Raw genomic sequence first — 17,285 nt, forward strand, 5'->3', positions numbered from 1 at the left:
GCCTCAAGGACACCACCAGCTGTTCTCAGAACAATAGCTGCTGGCTGCCCGCTGTAACCTTGAAAGGCTCAAGGTCTCCTCTTGTAACTATGCAACCATGTTGGACCCCAACCAATCCTTGCTTAACAAGCGCTCTTACTTCTTGCCAACTGCAATTTCAATTCTTAACAAGCAACTTTTCTCATTTTGGGGGGTTTTGCCTTTAGAAGCCTCTCCCATTTTGTAGTTTTAATCGCTTCTTTTTTTTTTTTTTGCGGTACGCGGGCCTCTCACTGTTGTGGCCTCCACCGTTGCGGAGCACAGGCTCTGGACGCGCAGGCCCAGCGGCCATGGCTCGTGGGCCCAGCCGCTCTGCAGCATGTGGGATCTTCCCGGACCGGGGCACGAACCCGCGTCCCCTGCATCGGCAGGCGGACTCTCAACCACTGCGTCACCAGGGAAGCCCTTAATCGCTTCTTGAATCAGCGTCTCCTGGGCTCTAATCCTCAGTTTGCCTCAAATAACACTCTTCTATTCCTCTTATAGGTTGGTTTATTGATTATTTCTGTGGACAGCAGGAATGGCCAAGCCTCCTTCATATACCCCTGCCCTAGCAAGGGCATGACCTTGGGTTGGGCAGCTGTGCAACCCAGGCAGCCCCTGGAGGGGAGGGGGGCTGAAGGTGTCTGCTGCTGACCCCAACTTCCAACATCTGGGGCATCGGCTTACTGGCAGAGGGATCTGGATGGCCATCTCTGTGTCCCTCACAGAGACATGTTTTTCCCCCGTAGTCTTTTATTTTGAAAATGTCCAACATGCAAACCAGTTGAATAAATAGTAAAGTGAACACCCGCATACTTAGATTCAGCAGCCGTCAACAGTTTGCCGTATTTAATTTCTCTCTCTCTCTCTCTCTCTCTCTCTCTCTCTCTCTCTCTCTCTCTTTCTCGCTCGCTGTGTAGGTGTGTGTATCCCCTCCTTTCCCCCCCTCCCTGAACCACTAATTAGCTACAGATGATACCTCCCTCCTGAATATTTCAGTATCCATCTCCTAAAAACAAGGACATTCTTCCACTTTACCAAAATAGGATGAACACATGCTGGAAATTTAATATCCATTCAATGTTATTGTCTAATATATTACCCATATTCAGCTCCCTGCAGTTGTCCCAATCATGTTGTTTGTTGCTCATTTAAAAAAACCCAGGATCGGGCTTCCCTGGTGGCGCAGTGGTTGAGAGTCCGCCTGCCGATGCAGGGGACGCGGGTTTGTGCCCCGGTCCGGGAAGATCCCACATGCCGCCATGGCCGCTGAGCCTGCGCGTCCGGAGCCTGTGCTCCGCAACGGGAGAGGCCACAGCAGTGAGAGGCCCGCGTACCGCAAAAAAAAAAAAAAAAAAAAACCCAGGATCCAATCGGGGAACCACACTGTGCCTTTAGCTCCTTAGCCTGCTTTCATCTACACCACTGCCCCAGCAGTGCTTTCCAGTTTGTTTTATTGTTTCTTTTCCGTCCTTGACGATTTTGAAGAGTCAAGGCTGGCTTTTCACAGCAAGTCTCTTGATTGGGTTTGGCTGTTGTCCTCGCTTCTAGGTTATGCATTGTGGGGCAGGATGACTACCCAGATGTCATATCTTCATGCATCCCAGCAGGAGGCAACATGATGTCACTTTGTCCCTTTGTTGATGGCAAGTTTGATCGTGTGGTTCAGGTGGTATCCGCCAAAAGTCTCCATTTTTCCTCTCATGATTAACGCGTAAGCTGTGGAGTGATACTTTGAAACTGTAAATACACTGCTCACAAATAACCCTCGGTCCAATTATCTAGCATTTAATGATGACTCTTGCCTGAACCAAACTTCCTGATGCAAAAAGGGTGATCTAACTTCCTCAACCTTTCAATATTTATTTGTTGGCATTTTTCTGTAAAGAATTTCCCTCTCTTAACTTTTTGTCAGAATGGACTAATAGATTTTTTGCTCATTGAGTTACGATCCTGTACTGTCATTTACTTTTTTCTAAAGTTCCCATATTGTCCCATACTTGGCCAGCGGGAACCCCTCCAAACTGATTCTTTCTTTTCAAATAACATGTTCCCATCATTTTTGGAGAACGTGCTTATTTTCTGCTCCAAACAGACATTGGAGGATTTGCTCCTTCCCTGCCCAAGGCCTAGAATCAGCCATGGTTGGCAGGAGATATTTGAGCATACTGGAAAGAACTGAGGTATTTCTAGCAATGAAAACTGCCCCAAAGGGTCGAAGTGAGGATTAAATGAATGAACATATAAACATTTTTGTGGTTTTCTGAAATTTCCAAATTGAAGCTCACGAACAAGCATTACTTTGTAAACAGGATACACGTTTGTCTGAAATGTGAAAACGTGTACAGTATGGATGGCAGAGGCAGCATTGCAAACCAGTAGAAAAGGATGGCCTATTCCATCAACGATGGTCAGCCAGCCACTTATTCACAAGGGGAAAAAAATGAATTCTTACCCTAAGGGGACTAAAGGGTGAAATGTGAAAACAAAACCTGAAAAACTGCTGGTAGTGAATAGGTTCAAATGCTTCAGAGAGGAAATTGGGTAACATTTAGTAAAGTTGCACGTATGCATATCCTAGGCCCGGCGAGCGAGGCGCAGGTAAGTGCAGCTCCAGGGGAAACTGGCAACGGAAGGCGTAGAGAAACTAGTTGCCCTCACACGCGATGCATTACGGGAATGAAAATAGCAGTGCGCGTGTGTGCTGGCACAGCGCTGCTAACTTAAATGCCCGCCCGTTCTGAACGGATAAAGTGGGCTTTATTCCTACAGTGCAGTGACAAATGCAGAAATAACCAAAAGAACGTAATTAATATCACGGGGGAAAATAAAGTTGCACAAGCGTATTAAGATGCAGTTTGCGGGGAGGTATGGGGGCACGCGGGCGGGCCGGCCCCTCTCCACCTGCACTCCAGGACTTGGCGACCGTCCCACCTGCCCGGTCAGAGTCGGGGCGGCGCGGGCGGGGGTAGCGCGCTGGCACCCTTGCCGAGCACTCGCGGCTCCGCGGGCCTCCCTCCTGCGCAGGCGCGGCGGAGAGCTCGGCGGGCTGGGCGGGGCTGGGCTGGGCGGGGGCGGGGGCTGGGCGGGGCTGGGCGGGCTGGGCGGGGCGAGGGCGGGGAGATCGCGGCGGGGCCTGACGCTGGGGCTCTGCTGTCCTGTCCCTGCAGGGCCTGGCGGGACGGGACGGGGCAACCCGGAAGGACACGAGCCGCGGCCGCCTGTCTCCCTAGGACAGAAAGACCCACCGTCCGGCCGGCCTTTTGCCCAGGCGACTGCAGCCAGGATGGGCCGGAAGGTGACCGTGGCCACCTGCGCGCTCAACCAGTGGGCCCTGGACTTCGAGGGCAATTTGCAAAGGATTTTAAAGAGTGAGTCTAGGGGCGGCGTGGGGCAGAGGGGCGAAGGTCCATTCTGGCCGCCAGGCTTGCTGTGACGCACACGCAGCCTTGCTCTGGAGAAACTCGTGGCCGTTGGCATGGGGACAGATAAGATAAGCTATCTTATGACCACGCCTGTGCCCGTAAGTGCCCGGGTCCTCCTCATGAATAGGGGTGCGGAGTGGGTTACAGTGCCCGGGGACACGTGGTATGTACACGTGGTAAGAAAAGTCTGGCCGTGGAGGTGGAGATGGGAGGGCTGGGGTGAACCTGTCCTCAAATATCTTTGGGGTCGCATGTGACATTTCTAGAGCTGAAACCGACCCAAAGAGGGAAGTGGAATAGGGGTGAGCCCCCCAGCTTAGAGACTAGGTGTGTTCGTTGTGTGTGTGTGACGGGGGTCCTCATACAGTTGTCACCTGCACCAGCTCACCTTTGAAAGCGCAAGTTTGCACTGTTGACATCTACACCTGAAATGGGGCTGCCCTGGGCGACCCTGCAGGCTCAGCCACCTCAGACTGGCTGTCCTCAGCTGGTTACTGCAGCAGAGTTGCCAACCGTGGGAAAAACAGAATGATTCAGGCGAGGGCATCTTAGTGGCCATGTGCCTCGGACTTTCATCCTTTTTGTTTTTGTCGATCTCAACCTGCTTTCATCTCATCAGAGCTCAGAGCAAATCTAGTTGGAGTGAGGAGAGGCAGTCTCGGTGGCCAGAGCTGAGTCTCCACTTGGCCAGCCTTTCCTCCCCGGCCTGCTGCTCAAACCCAGAGGCGGCTGGTACCTGCTGCTGGTGCCTTTGGGTCCTCCCTTCTCCCTACACAGGGTCTTCTGCATCTGCTGGTTAATAAACTACCAGTGTGTGACTCCCCCCTCGCCCCGCCCTGCTCCTCCTTGGTGCTGAGGGTCAGCCCTGCAGGCCCTGCCCGTGTCTCTCATTTCCTGCAGGTGTCAGCAGGGTCTGGGAGACGCCCTTTTGTTTTTTACGACACCTGTGGCAGCGAGACGGTTGGATCTGCCTTTGGACCAGTTGTAGGTGCTGAAATTGCCCCTCTTTCTCTCTCTCTGTACATGTAGGTATTGAAATTGCCAAACACAAAGGAGCAAGATACAGGCTTGGACCAGAACTGGAAATATGGTGAGAGCAGAACACACAGACACCCCAGGGTGGGCAGGTAGAGGCGTCTATATCAGCTCCCCTCAGCCGAAAGTGCAAGGAAGGAGGTGTGGGGCATTGAGAACTGCGGACATGCAGGCCCATTTAGGAGACCATCAGAAGCCCGTGAGTGTGCGTGCTTGGCACCCTTGAACAAGAGCAGGCCCAGCAAGGCTGGGTGATCCCAGATTCCTATGTCGGGTAACACAGGAGCTCGTAGAGAGGCAGACTTTTCCCAGTCCGGGGCTGATGTCAAAGCTGGCTGGACGTCTGGCATTGCATTGGTGTTTGGTATCACATGTGGCCTGGGAGGTACGGAAGTGACAGCCTCTGAGGCAGGAGTCTGTCCTTGGAGAGGAAAGGACATCCCAGGTCTGGACCCCGTTTTCATCTAAGAATCAGGCTCTCCCCCTTATCAGAACCAGAGGCCGAGAGGAATGCTTTTCAAGGCATTAAGGGTGGCAAAGGCCAGTTTGGGGCTTTGTGTTCACGTGTGCAAAGTTTGCTCGGCGTTTGCAGCATCACTTCCGGGCCATGCGTAGTGGGAAGGACCTTGTGAAGTTTTAAAAGTGGTTTACAGAGAATTCCCTGGCAGTCCAGCGGTTAGTACTTCACGCTGTCATTGCCGGGGGTCGGGGTTCCATCCCTGGTTGGGGACCTAAAATCCCACAAGCCATGCGGTGTGGAAATAAGACAAAATGAAGTGAAATAGGATAAAATAAAATAGTGAAATAAATAAAACAAAATAAAATAGTACTTTACAAATTCTGTACATTTCGTTACTGGGACTCCCAGACTGAGAAATTACTCTCAACCCACTTCCCCTGTTAGGACCTCATTGAGCATTGTATTAGTTTTTTCTGGAGCTGCTGTAACAAAGTTTCACAAACTGGATGGTTTAAAACGGCAGGAATTTATTCTCTCACAGTTCAGGAGGCCCGAAGTCCCAAATCAAGGTGTCAGCAAGGCCCTGCTTCCTCCAGGGCTCCAGGGGATGGTCCTTCCTGCCCCTTCAAGCTTCTGGTTCCCAGTTCTTTGTCTTGTGGCTGCACCCCTCCAGCCCCAGCCCCGTCTCTTCTCCGTGGCTTTTCCTCCTTCTGTTTCATGTAAGGACACTTTTCACTGGCTTTAGGGCCAGGGTCATCTCATCTCCAGATCCTTCACTTACATCTCTAAAGACACTTTTTCCAAATGACGTCACATCCACAGCTTCTGGAGGTTAAGGCATGGACACGTCTTTTTGGGGGACACCATTCAGCCCCCTACAAGCTTCTGTATCTATAGCAAGAAACTCAGGAGTAGCTGTGTGAGTGGCATTCGAAAGATTATTCATGGTCCCTTTGCCTGAGGAATGTTTTTCTCTGGGTCCAGCTTTGTTTCTTTCGCATCCCTTTCTTGTAGATTAGTGGGATTTGGGCTACATTGGAGGTTAAAAAAAAAAATCCAAGAGCAGACACTTTGACATGAGAGAGAATTTCTCATTGTAACTGACAACTCTGAGAAGTGGATGGGGCCCAGTCCATGAATTTCCAATTAAGAGCATCGTTTTTTGGGGTTTTTTTGTAGCAGTGATTCTAAGTCTGGCTGCACAATAGAATCTCCTGGGAGGCTTTGTAAAGATACTAAGGGGCTTCCCTGGTGGCACAGTGGTTGGGACTCCGCCTGCCGATGCAGGGGACACGGGTTCGTGCCCCGGTCCGGGAGGATCCCACATGCCGCGGAGCGGCTGGGCCCGTGAGCCATGGCCGCTGAGCCTGCGCATCCGGAGCCTGTGCTCCGCAACGGGAGAGGCCACAGCAGTGAGAGGCCCGCGTACCGCAAAAAAAAAAGAAAAAAAAAAAAGATACCAAGGCCTGGGTTGCACCCCTGCACGTTCTGACTCCTAGGCCCCTGCCCCACCCCTGCCCCCGGGCCCACCTGGTGTGTCTCAGGGGCTCACTGTCCTGCTCCCTCCCTCTGCAGTGGCTACGGATGTTGGGATCATTACTACGAGTCGGACACCCTCCTGCATTCGCTTCAGGTCCTGGCTGCCCTTCTGGAATCTCCAGTCACTCAGGATATCATCTGTGATGTGGGAATGTAAGTGCCGGCGTGAGCATGGGGAAAGGCTGGCTTGGAAAGAGCCAAGTTCAAGGGCGTCGTCTGTCTGGAGCCATCGTAACATCAGGGAGGTGGAATCTGCACATTTCAAAGATACAGAAGGCCTCATGTAGAGAAGTGGGGTTTGTTCCCTCTCTAGCCCTGCAGAGGTACCTAACTCCTCGAGCGGAGGCCACTCTTGGGAGATTTGTTTTGTATGTTCTTCCAGACGCTACCATGCATGTGGGAACACGCTGTGCACAGCTGGGAGCACAGAGTCTCCCTTTCACATGTATAGCTCTTTCTTTACTTAATGGTAAGTCTTGGGATGGTTCCACATCACTCCACATCGACATGCTGACCATATGGTTCCAGGGGGTGTAGGTATATAAATGTAGCTTTCATAGCTGTAGATTCCATAGGTGTAGTTTCCGCCATATGGTATAGGTCCATGTGGTATATAGGTCCATAGGTGTAGGTTCCATACGTGTAGGTTCATAGACGCAGGTTCCATAAGTATAGATGTATATGATGTAGGTTCCATAGCTGTAGGCCCACGTGGTGCACAGGCAGACCTTGGAGACCTTGCAAGTTTGGTTCCAGACCACTGCAGTAAAGCCAAATATAGCAGTAAAGTGAGTCACAAAGTTTTTGGTTTCCCAGTGTATATAAAAGTTACATTTACATTATACTGTAGTCTATTAAGTGTGCAATATTATGTCTAAAAATATACGTACTTATGTTACTTAAAAAATACTTTATTGATAAAAAATGCTAACGATCATCTGAACCTTCAGGGAGCTGTAATCTTTTTCCTGGTGGAGAGTTTGAAATATTGCGAGAATTACCAAAGTGTGACACAGACTGGAAGTGAGGGAAAGCTGTTGGAAAAATGGCGCCAATACACTTGCTCAATGCAGGCTTGCCACAGACCTTCAATTTAAAAAAAAAAAAAAAAGCAATACCTGCAAAGCAAAGCGCAAAAAAACGAGGTCTGCCTGTAGGTCCATAGCGTGTAGTTTCCACGGGTGCAGGTCACGTGGGTAGGGCTCTGGCCTAGGACTATTGTTGAGTGTGTCTGTGATGTGCTTTGTGTAACCAGAGCCCACTGGTGGGCCTTCATGTTGTTTCTGTTTGCATCCTTCACTCTGTGTTACGTGGTGTGGATGTGGCCGAGTTTGCTTTGTTTTCCTCGGCCCTGCACGTGGGCTGCACTGCCTTTTCAACCTGCTGCGACATCTGTGTAGTAGGTCTCTTTTAAGCAGTGAACAGATGAGATTTTTAACCCCGTTTGTTCGCATTTACTATCATTCTTGACACACGGACCATGTTTGTTTCCTTTTTTGCTACTGTGTGACAGAGTACCACAGATGCGACACACAGAACCACACAAATCTGTTGTCTTGTGGGTGTGGAGCTCAGAAGTCTGAAGCGGGTCAGCAGGGCTGGGCTTCTGGAGGCTGTTGGGGGAGAATCGGTTTCCTTGGAAGAGTCCAGCTTGGGAGGCCCGCCCGCATCCCTTGGCTCGTGGCCCCTCCCCCTCCCTCCATCTTCAAAGCCAGTGATCATATCACTGCAACCCCTGCTTGCACTGCCACGTGCCCTCCGACTGTCCCTCCTCCCTCACAGAAGGACCCTTGTGGTTATGATGAGGGCCCCAGAGAGTCCGGGAGAATCTCCCAAAGGGTCTGTAACTTTGTTATATCGGCGAGGTACCCTTTGCCGCATGAGGTGACATGCTTGCACGTCCTAGGAATCGGGTTGGGGACGTCATTGGGGGCCTTTACGCAGCCCACCACATGGACTGATTCTGGCCACTTTATTTTTTTTACATCTTTATTGGAGTATAATTGCTTTACAATGGTGTGTTAGTTTCTGCTTTATAACAAAGTGAATCAGTTATACATATACATATGTTCCCATATCTCTTCCCTCTTGCGTCTCCCTCCCTCCATCCCTCCCTATCCCACCCCTCCAGGTGGTCACAAAGCACCCAGCTGATCTCCCTGTGCTATGCGGCTGCTTCCCACTAGCTATCTACCTTACGTTTGGTAGTGTATATATGTCCATGCCACTCTCTCGCTTTGTCACAGCTTACCCTTCCCCCTCCCCGTATCCTCAAGTCCATTCTCTAGTAGGTCTGTGTCTTTATTCCTGTCTTACCCCTAGGTTCTTCATGACTTTTTTCTTTTCTTAAATTCCATATATATGTGTTAGCATACGGTATTTGTCTTTCTCTTTCTGACTTACTTCACTCTGTGTGACAGACTCTAGGTCTATCCATCTCATTACAAATAGCTCAATTTCGTTTCTTTTTATGGCTGAGTAATATTCCATTGTATATAAGTGCCACATCTTCTTTATCCATTCATCTGATGATGGACACTTAGGTTGCTTCCATGTCCTGGCTATTGTAAATAGAGCTGCAATGAACATTGTGGTACATGACTCTTTTTGAATTATGGTTTTCTCAGGGTATATGCCCAGTAGTGGGATTGCTGGGTCATATGGTAGTTCTATTTGTAGTTTTTTTTTTTTTTTTTTAATTTATTTTTTTTAACTATTTGTAGTTTTTTAAGGAACCTCCGTACTGTTCTCCATAGTGGCTGTACCAATTCACATTCCCACCTCTGGCCACTTTATTAAATGTCCTAGTCATCATGGTTTTTTCTTTTTTTGTTTTTCCTGTTGTCTTTTGTGTGTTTTCTTTGTTCCACTTTCCTCTGCTGGCCTTGAACTTATAATCCGATTATAATTTTTCTGCTTTTTGTCCTCAAAGTACTAACAATCATATTGAAAGATATTTTTCTTTGGAAATCCGGCATTTATCTGGATCTGTAAACACCGCTGAGGAAAACAACCGTCATACCATGATGTCATCGGTATTCTCCATCTGAAATTGTCTTTACAAATTATCCTCCAGGAAAAAGGTGCTGACCCTCCTTCCTGCCCTGTTTCTGAAGGCGTGTTATCCTTAGCGCGGATCACAAAGGGCTAGCTCAAAATGAAGAAAACTTAAAAAACAAAATAGAATCTTAAAACGCGCAATAATTTTTTTTTTTAAAAAGATCTTATTTGTTTGTTTTCATGACTTAGGAAGGTGAACTCTCTTGTTTGTTTCTGGCCGTTTGCAACGCTTGCTCTTTAGCCTACAGTTGAAGTGTCTAATTTATTTTAAGAGTTATTTATATGTGAATAATATCAACCCATCCCCACATATGATAAAAATACTTTTACTTGTATGTTGTTTGCTGTTTAACTTTATGTGTTGAGCTTTCAATTTTCTGCTTGTTTTTGTTTTTGTTCAAGAGGCTTACTCCAATTGGAAATCGGATATTCACTGAGGGTCTCTGTTTTGTTTAAAATATAAGTTTACCTCCTGCCTTGAACACATTTTTTTTTTTTTTTTAGTTTATTTACTTATTTATTTATTTTTGGCTGCACTGGGTCTTCGTTGCTGTGCGTGGGCTTTCCCCAGTTTCAGCAAGCGGGGGCTACCCTTCGTTGCGGAGCACGGGCTCCAGGTGCGCAGGCTTCAGTAGTTGTGGCTCACAGGCTCCAGAGCGCAGCCTCAGTAGTTGTGGCACACATGCTTAGTTGCTCCGCGGCATGTGGGATCCTCCCGGATCAGGCCCTGAACCCGCGTCCCCTGCACTGGCAGGCGGACTCCCAACCACTGCACCACCAGGGAAGCCCTTGAACACATTTTTGTATAAATGTGAACACAGACAGGTTTTGGTTTGACCTGGGGAGGATTAGAAACCACAGCAGTGGGAGTCCTTGCTGGTGGCATCCGTGTGTCGTGGCCACAACTGGGGGCACCCCCGCCTGCATCCTGTCCTTCAGTCCCTCTGGGAGGAGGAACCCAGGGTAGCGAGACTTAGCCAGTGCAAAGTGGGATTGGAACCTGGCCACCTGAGTTGATAGGCCACACTATTAATGGCTGGTTTTATTTCCTCCTCCATCACTGCTTTGTTTACTCATGTCCCAGGGCATTTATTTATTTGCCTTATTAATTTTATCTGACAATCCATCGTCTTAGGTACCCCTTAAGGCCATCCTCCCGTGGTTCCTGATGCCTTCTGCCCTGAACGCCTGCGCTGTCACCCTGAGCTGGGCTCCAGCACCTGGGCTTTGCCCAGCTCTGCCTTTTCTGCTATCTCTGCCCAACTCTTCCCAGCTCTGCCCCAGCTCTGCCCCATCTCTTCCCAGCTCTGCCCCATCTCTGCCCCATTTCTGCCCAGCTCCACCTAGCTCTGCCCCAGCTCTGCCCCGTCTCGGCCCAGCTGTGCCCCAGTTCTGCCCCAGCCACTGGCCGGCAGAGCACCCCAGCCTCTGGAGCTTTGATCCCCTCCCCTGCAGAGGAGGAAGGTACCAAGTGGTCCGGGAGGAGATGTAAAACACAATGTCTATCCTGATAAGGGTCCAGACAGAGGGGTGAGCAGATCTGCTCAGGACCTACCACCCCCCACCCCAGCCCCGGCCCGTCAGACCCGTTGCCCCTGCCCTGCAGCCTGCATTCTGGGGTGGGGGGTGTTCGGGTCAGGAGAGGTGCTGGGAGGAAGAATTGGGGAGGCGCAGGGGCTAGTGCCTGAGGCCAGCAGGGGATGAAGAGGTGATGTGACAGCAGGGGTGTGAGAAGGGGTGGGAGGGAGCCACTGGAAAGTCCGAGAACCTTCCAGGAGGAGAGGAAGAGCCCTGAGCAGGGAGGGACTTGGTGCTCTATTTAGAAGACTCTCTCCCATTTAGGGCCTACGCTGTGGCAGAAACACTTGGGTTTGTTGTTAACTTTGGTTTGAGAAAGCCACAGGGGGGCCTTCTGATCCTCATAAAGGACAGAGAAACTTCATATCGAAGCAGACACATAACTCTGCTCTTTGCCAACAAGTGCGTGCGTCCCCTCTCTCCGCAGGCCCATCATGCACCGAAACGTCCGCTACAACTGCAGGGTGATATTTCTGAACAGGTAGGTGACCGCTGGGAGCAGAGTGACCTGCCTGTCTCCCCTGAGCTCTAGGGGCCTGCGGGCACTCGTGCCAGTGCCCTGGGGCACGGTCCCTGGGGACCATGTGCAGGGAGGCTTCTTCTGGAACTACCTTAGTGGGGGCTGGTGTACCAGGCAGGTGACTCAAGTGGCACTGCTCCTGGTCTCCACCACCACTGACACCTTCGGGTGTTAGAAAGAGAGAGGCCACGGGGTGGGGTTTGGGGACACATGGCCCCATTGCTGGGAGGTCAGCCCAGGGAGAGAGGCCTTGTCATGTCCCCTCGCAGACCCTGGACATCAGCTGCCCGCAAGCGCCCCCCGGCCGGGTCTTAGCTGCCCTGTGCCCGTCGACTGTCGGGGTGGACGGACCGGCAGCTGCTTCTCGTCAGGGGTCGTGTTCATCTCAGGAGTGGCCTTGTCCCCCTGCCTGTAGGAAGATCCTCCTCATCAGACCCAAAATGGCCTTGGCCAACGAAGGCAACTACCGAGAGCTGCGCTGGTTTACCCCGTGGTCCCGGAGTCGGTGAGTCGCTGCCCAATGCCAGGAGCCGGGTTTGTGACTGCTCCTTGAATACTTGCGAAACATCTTCCTGTGTGTAGCTTGAGCAGGTCGTGGGGGAGATAAGTCCCTGCCCCACAGCACCTGTCACTTAGCTATAGCTGCGCTGACACTGCCGATTCATTTATAGCCCACTTACCACAGACCACATGAAACTCGATCATCAGTCACCCATCCTCCATCATTATACCTCTGATCCTGTATATCACGGTTTCCCAGCTCCAGCCCCATTGCTTTGGGCTGGATCATTCTTGCCGTGGGGGTCCGTCCTATGCATGGAAAGGCGTATAGCAGGATCCCTGGCCTCCACCTGATAGACACGGCCATTTGTGACAATTTAAAATGTCTTCAGACATTGCCAAGTGTCCCCTGAGGAGAGGATCGTCCCCAGTTGAGAACCCCTGCCCTGTATGCTTCTTATAGCTATTCCTGTCTATTTATGGTTGCTGCTATTACAAATGGAATTTTATGTAGGAAAACTTGAGATTTCGTGTGTTGCTTTTGTAACTGGCCACCTTACTACATTCTCTTATTGGGTCTAGTAGTTATTCTATTGATTTTCTTAGTTTGTTTTTTTTTCAAGTAGAAATTATGTAATAGAAAACTAATTTTACTTCTTTCTAATATTTACATCCCTCAGTTCATTTTCTTTTTTTTTTTTTTTTTTTTTGCACTATGCAGGCCTCTCACTGTTGTGGCCTCTCCCATTGCAGAGCACAGGCTCCGGACGCGCAGGCTCAGCGGCCATGGCTCATGGGCCCAGCCGCTCCGTGGCATGTGGGATCTTCCCGGACCGGGGCACGAACCCGTGTCTCCTGCATCGGCAGGCGGACTCTCAACCACTGTGCCACCAGGGAAGCCCCCTCAGTTCATTTTCGAAACTACTTTTCTTGGCCAGCGTTTCTAGAACACTATTCTAGATCATTTCTAGAACAAATGTCTTTGATAACAGGCATTTTTGTCTTTTTCCCAACTTGACTTGGAAAGCTCTTCCTGTTTCTGATTTGGTTTCAGATTTATATCCATCCTTAGTTATTTTTACTTTGGGGATTTAACATTAATTGAGAATGGTTGTTGAATTTATCAAATTTCTTCTTAGCATATGTTGAGATGAACATGGTAAGTCTTTGCATGTCTTTATAAGCTCCAAATGGATGTGGTATGTTAAACTTTGTTTCCATTTGCTAGTATCTATTCAGGATTTCCCTCTCTTCCCTAAATTTTTTTTTTTTTTTTTTTTGCGGTACGTGGGCCTCTCACTGCTGTGGCCTCTCCCGTCGCGGAGCACAGGCTCCGGACGCGCAGGCTCAGCGGCCGTGGCTCACGGGCCCAGCCGCTCCGCGGCACGTGGGATCTTCCCGGACCGGGGCGCGAACCCGCGTCCCCTGCATCGGCAGGCGGACTCTCAACCACTGCGCCACCGGGGAAGCCCCTCTCTTCTCTGAATTTATATGCCAGTGTTATGTTAGTTAAAAAAATTTTTTTTCTGTGCTCTGAATGCTTTAAATATAAAAATCATGTAATATCAGGTAATAATATGACAGAACTTCTCTTTACAATTGGGAATGTTGTATCAAATAGTGTTTACTTTTACCCTTTTTTAGTGAGGCATAAATAACATGCAATAAGATATGCAGGTTTTAGGAGCTTTCTTTCTTGACAGTTGTGTGCCTTCGTGCAGCCACACCCTAAAGAAGACAGAGCCATGTCCACGGCACCCCTGCCCCTTTCCAGATGACGCCCCCAGGGTTAGTCTTCTCCTCTCTTACATTTCATACAAGTGGAGTCACACTGTGTACGTTCCTTTGTAAACGGCTTCTTTAGCTTAACGTGATGCTTTTGAGATTCGTCCAATGGTTTGTTCCTTTATACATAGTACAGATAGTTTGCTCTTTTATATAATAATATGGTTTTGTAATTCGTAAATAATTCTATAAGCTTGATAACAAAAAAGAAATACACAACCCGCCCCCCCCCCCCGCAATCTGCCCCGTCTCCGAGCCCTGCTCTCCATAGCTGTCCATTTCCATTTTCCGTTTTTCTCCTTTCTCCTGCAGCCTCTGGGTTCCGCCTTGGTATTTCTTTTTTTTTCCTTTTTTTAAAAAATTAATTAATTAAGTTTTTTGGCTGTGTTGGGTCTTCGTTTCTGTGCGAGGGCTTTCTCTAGTTGTGGCAAGCGGGGGCCGCTCTTCATCGCGGTGCGCGGGCCTCTCGCTGTCATGGACTGTCTCGTGGCGGAGCACAGGCTGCAGACACGCAGGCTCAGTAGTTGTGGCTCACGGGCGTAGTTGCTTCGCGGCATGTGGGATCCTCCCAGACCAGGGCTCGAACCCGTGTCCCCTGCATTAGCAGGCAGACTCTCAACCACTGCGCCACCAGGGAAGCCCCCGCCTTGGTACTTCTAACTCGTGCAAACATTGCCATTTTGTGGCCTCCTGCTCTGGAAGGACAGGATTTGGCCCACAGTTCAGCCCTCACCGTGAGTTTCTCTGACCTCCTCTTCCTAACACGGGCACTTCACAGTTTTCTGGTTAAGTTTGTTTAAAAAAACAAATATTCATCTGAGTGAATTTGATGATCTAATTGGCTTTATTCAATGATTCAGGAACTGGGCAGCCTCCCACTAGTAAATAGAAGGGGCTGTACACAATGGAAGGTTTTTATAGGCAGAAGAAGGACAGGACAAGAAGGTATTAGCGAGAGAAATGTTTCAGGCCAGGCCCTCCTCTTTGATATAGAGGGCACAGCAAGCAGGGTCTTTTTTTTTTTTAGTTGATGTATAGTTGATTTACAACGTTGTGTTAATATCAGCTGTACAGCACAGTGATTCCGTTATATATATACGTCTACATTTTTTAAATACTCTTTTCCATTATGGTTTATCACAGGATATTGAATATAGTTCCCTGTGCTATATGGTAGGACCTTGTTGTTTATCCATTCTGTGTGTAACAGTCCAATTTGCTAATCCCAAATCCCAGTCCTTCCCTCCCCCTTGGCAATCACAAGTCTGTTCTGTATGTCTGTGAGTCTGTTTCTCTTTCGTAGGTAAGTTCATCTGTGTCGTATTTTAGCTTCCACATATAAGTGATATCATATGGTATTTGTCTCTCTCTGTCTGACTTACTTCACTTAGTACGATCATCTCTAGGTCCATCCATTTTGTTGCCGACGGCATCATTTCGTTCTTTTTTAGGGCTGAGTAATAGTCCATCGCATACATATACCACGTCTTCTCTATCCATTCATCTGTCGGTGGACATTTAGGTTGTTTCCATGTCTTGGCTCTTGTGGACAGTACCAGAGGGTCTTCGTCGTGCAGAGCCTGCCTCCCCAGTGTGAGCAGGACGTCAGACTGACTGTTCTTAGAGGTTGAAACTGCCGTTAAGTCTTGGCTTCCTGTCTTGGGGCAGATGACTCCACGTGGGGCTTGCGGTCTCTCTGTAACCAGTCACAGCTCAGCGTTTCACGATCGGCCGATATCTGCGTTCACAACTGAGCCGCAGATTGTGTTCTGAATCCGTGTTTCTTCGCTCATTTCTCCTGCCTGGAGTCGACCAGAGTCAAGTTCCTTTGCTTTCGATCTCTGTTCCCGCCCAACACCCCTCCCACAGACAGACAGGCACTTCCTGCCCCAGTCTGCTTATTGTCCCCCAGGCTGGCTGCACAGCCGGCACCCCCTCCCTGTCACAGTTCTCTGGGACTTCTCTTCCCTCCTGGGTTTGCTCAGCCTCCTAGATGACTGTCTTCCCCTGTCAGTCACTCATTCAGGGCTCAGCCCCACTGAACTGCCCCCCACCCTACTTCAGATGCCAATCACAAGTCTGTTACTGTGGACACATCCATTTGTCCAACATGCAGCAAACCAAATGCCGAGATGCTGAGGTTTGCAACTGTGCAGTCAGGCCACCCAAGATGGCTGCCCTCTTGGCTCTCTGTACATCCCCGCTGGACCAGTCCCTGCCTCACCTACACCCCACTCACCTGACTCACCTTCCCCCTTAGTCATAGAGCCTAATCTATGCCTACATACTTGCCTACATACTTGCCCCCCGGGCCGCAGCTAGTGACGACTGTTCTAATCTTTAGATCAGAACTATCCATGACAGTTTATCAAAGGGGCAGTAAGGGACATGCCCCTTGGCTGGTTTCCCTGGTAACCGATGAGCCAGCCTCCACGTTCTTGTAAAACAACTGGGCTACGTGAAGCTGGGAACGTATTCAGTTAAAGAGAGGAAAAAAAGAAAGAAAGAAAAAAATAACGAAAGTGAGCTACATCAGTAAAGGCGGTTTACAAGCAGAGGGGTTTTAACAAGCTGTTCCCCAGTCTGCTGCTCTGCAAGGCAAGCTCAAGAGTTCCTTTTAGCCATCAGCTTCTGTTAACTCTGTTAACTCTAGGGCCATGGTTTCAGTCCCCCCAGCCTTCTAAACATTCCTCAGTCTTGAGGAAAGGGGGCCATGACCACTCTGGCTGCTTCCTACTGAAGAGGGATGTAGGCCTAACAAAAGTTTTGACGAATGAAACTGTTTCGAATTTGATAGCAAATACTCACAAATCCCAAGATGAGGCCAAGACTTTGGGCTTAAGGATACAAGACAAACAGCAAGTAGAGAGTTACGACAAAAAGGGATATAAATCCTAGCAAACACAGAACGATAATACCTAGTTTAACCAGTCCCTCAAACATAGACCTTATTCTTGCTGGGATCCATTAGAAGATATTTCTTAAGAGATCAAATCCAGGTTTTTGGGATGACATTTGTTGGAGCCAAGCTGCCTTTTGTCTGATTTTATCTAAATAGGTTTTAACTTCTGATGTGATATTAATACAAACATAGCAGGAACTATTGGCCACTACAACCATGCCCCCTTTTTCTGTTAAAATATAACCTAAAGCAATTTTATTGTCCAGTAGCCTTCTGGCTAAAGAATCTAGAGCCCTCTGCTGGGAAGCTATGGCTTGAGCTGTCTCGTTTGCTGCTATCCCTAAAGTAAAAGATTTCATAGTTACAAGAGGAGACATTGACGACATAAGTTTGCAATTGGCAGCTAGCAGATACTGTTTTGAGAACAGCTGGTGGTGTCCTTGAGTCCGATACAGTTCA

General features: G+C 49.2%; 1 protein-coding gene across 5 annotated transcripts in view; it reads left to right on the forward strand.

The window, feature by feature from the left end:
* The first annotated feature begins 3,138 nt into the window (after window positions 1–3,138).
* NADSYN1 (NAD synthetase 1) overlaps window positions 3,139–17,285 on the forward strand; it is a 35,286-nt gene continuing 21,139 nt past the window's right edge. For 2 of the 5 annotated variants that reach the window (XM_032638829.1, XM_032638831.1), the window contains exons 1-5: window positions 3,146–3,392; window positions 4,476–4,536; window positions 6,517–6,633; window positions 11,546–11,599; window positions 12,054–12,143. In XM_032638829.1, the coding sequence (XP_032494720.1) occupies window positions 3,308–3,392; window positions 4,476–4,536; window positions 6,517–6,633; window positions 11,546–11,599; window positions 12,054–12,143 (407 nt within the window). In that variant the 5' untranslated portion in view covers window positions 3,146–3,307. Of the gene's footprint in view, window positions 3,393–4,475; window positions 4,537–6,516; window positions 6,634–11,545; window positions 11,600–12,053; window positions 12,144–12,860; window positions 13,928–17,285 lie in introns of those variants that run through there. The other 3 variants (XM_032638833.1, XM_032638830.1, XM_032638832.1) reach the window with 3 other exon arrangements.

The sequence above is a fragment of the Phocoena sinus genome, chromosome 8, assembly GCF_008692025.1.
Source record: "Phocoena sinus isolate mPhoSin1 chromosome 8, mPhoSin1.pri, whole genome shotgun sequence".
Taxonomy (NCBI): domain Eukaryota; kingdom Metazoa; phylum Chordata; class Mammalia; order Artiodactyla; family Phocoenidae; genus Phocoena; species Phocoena sinus.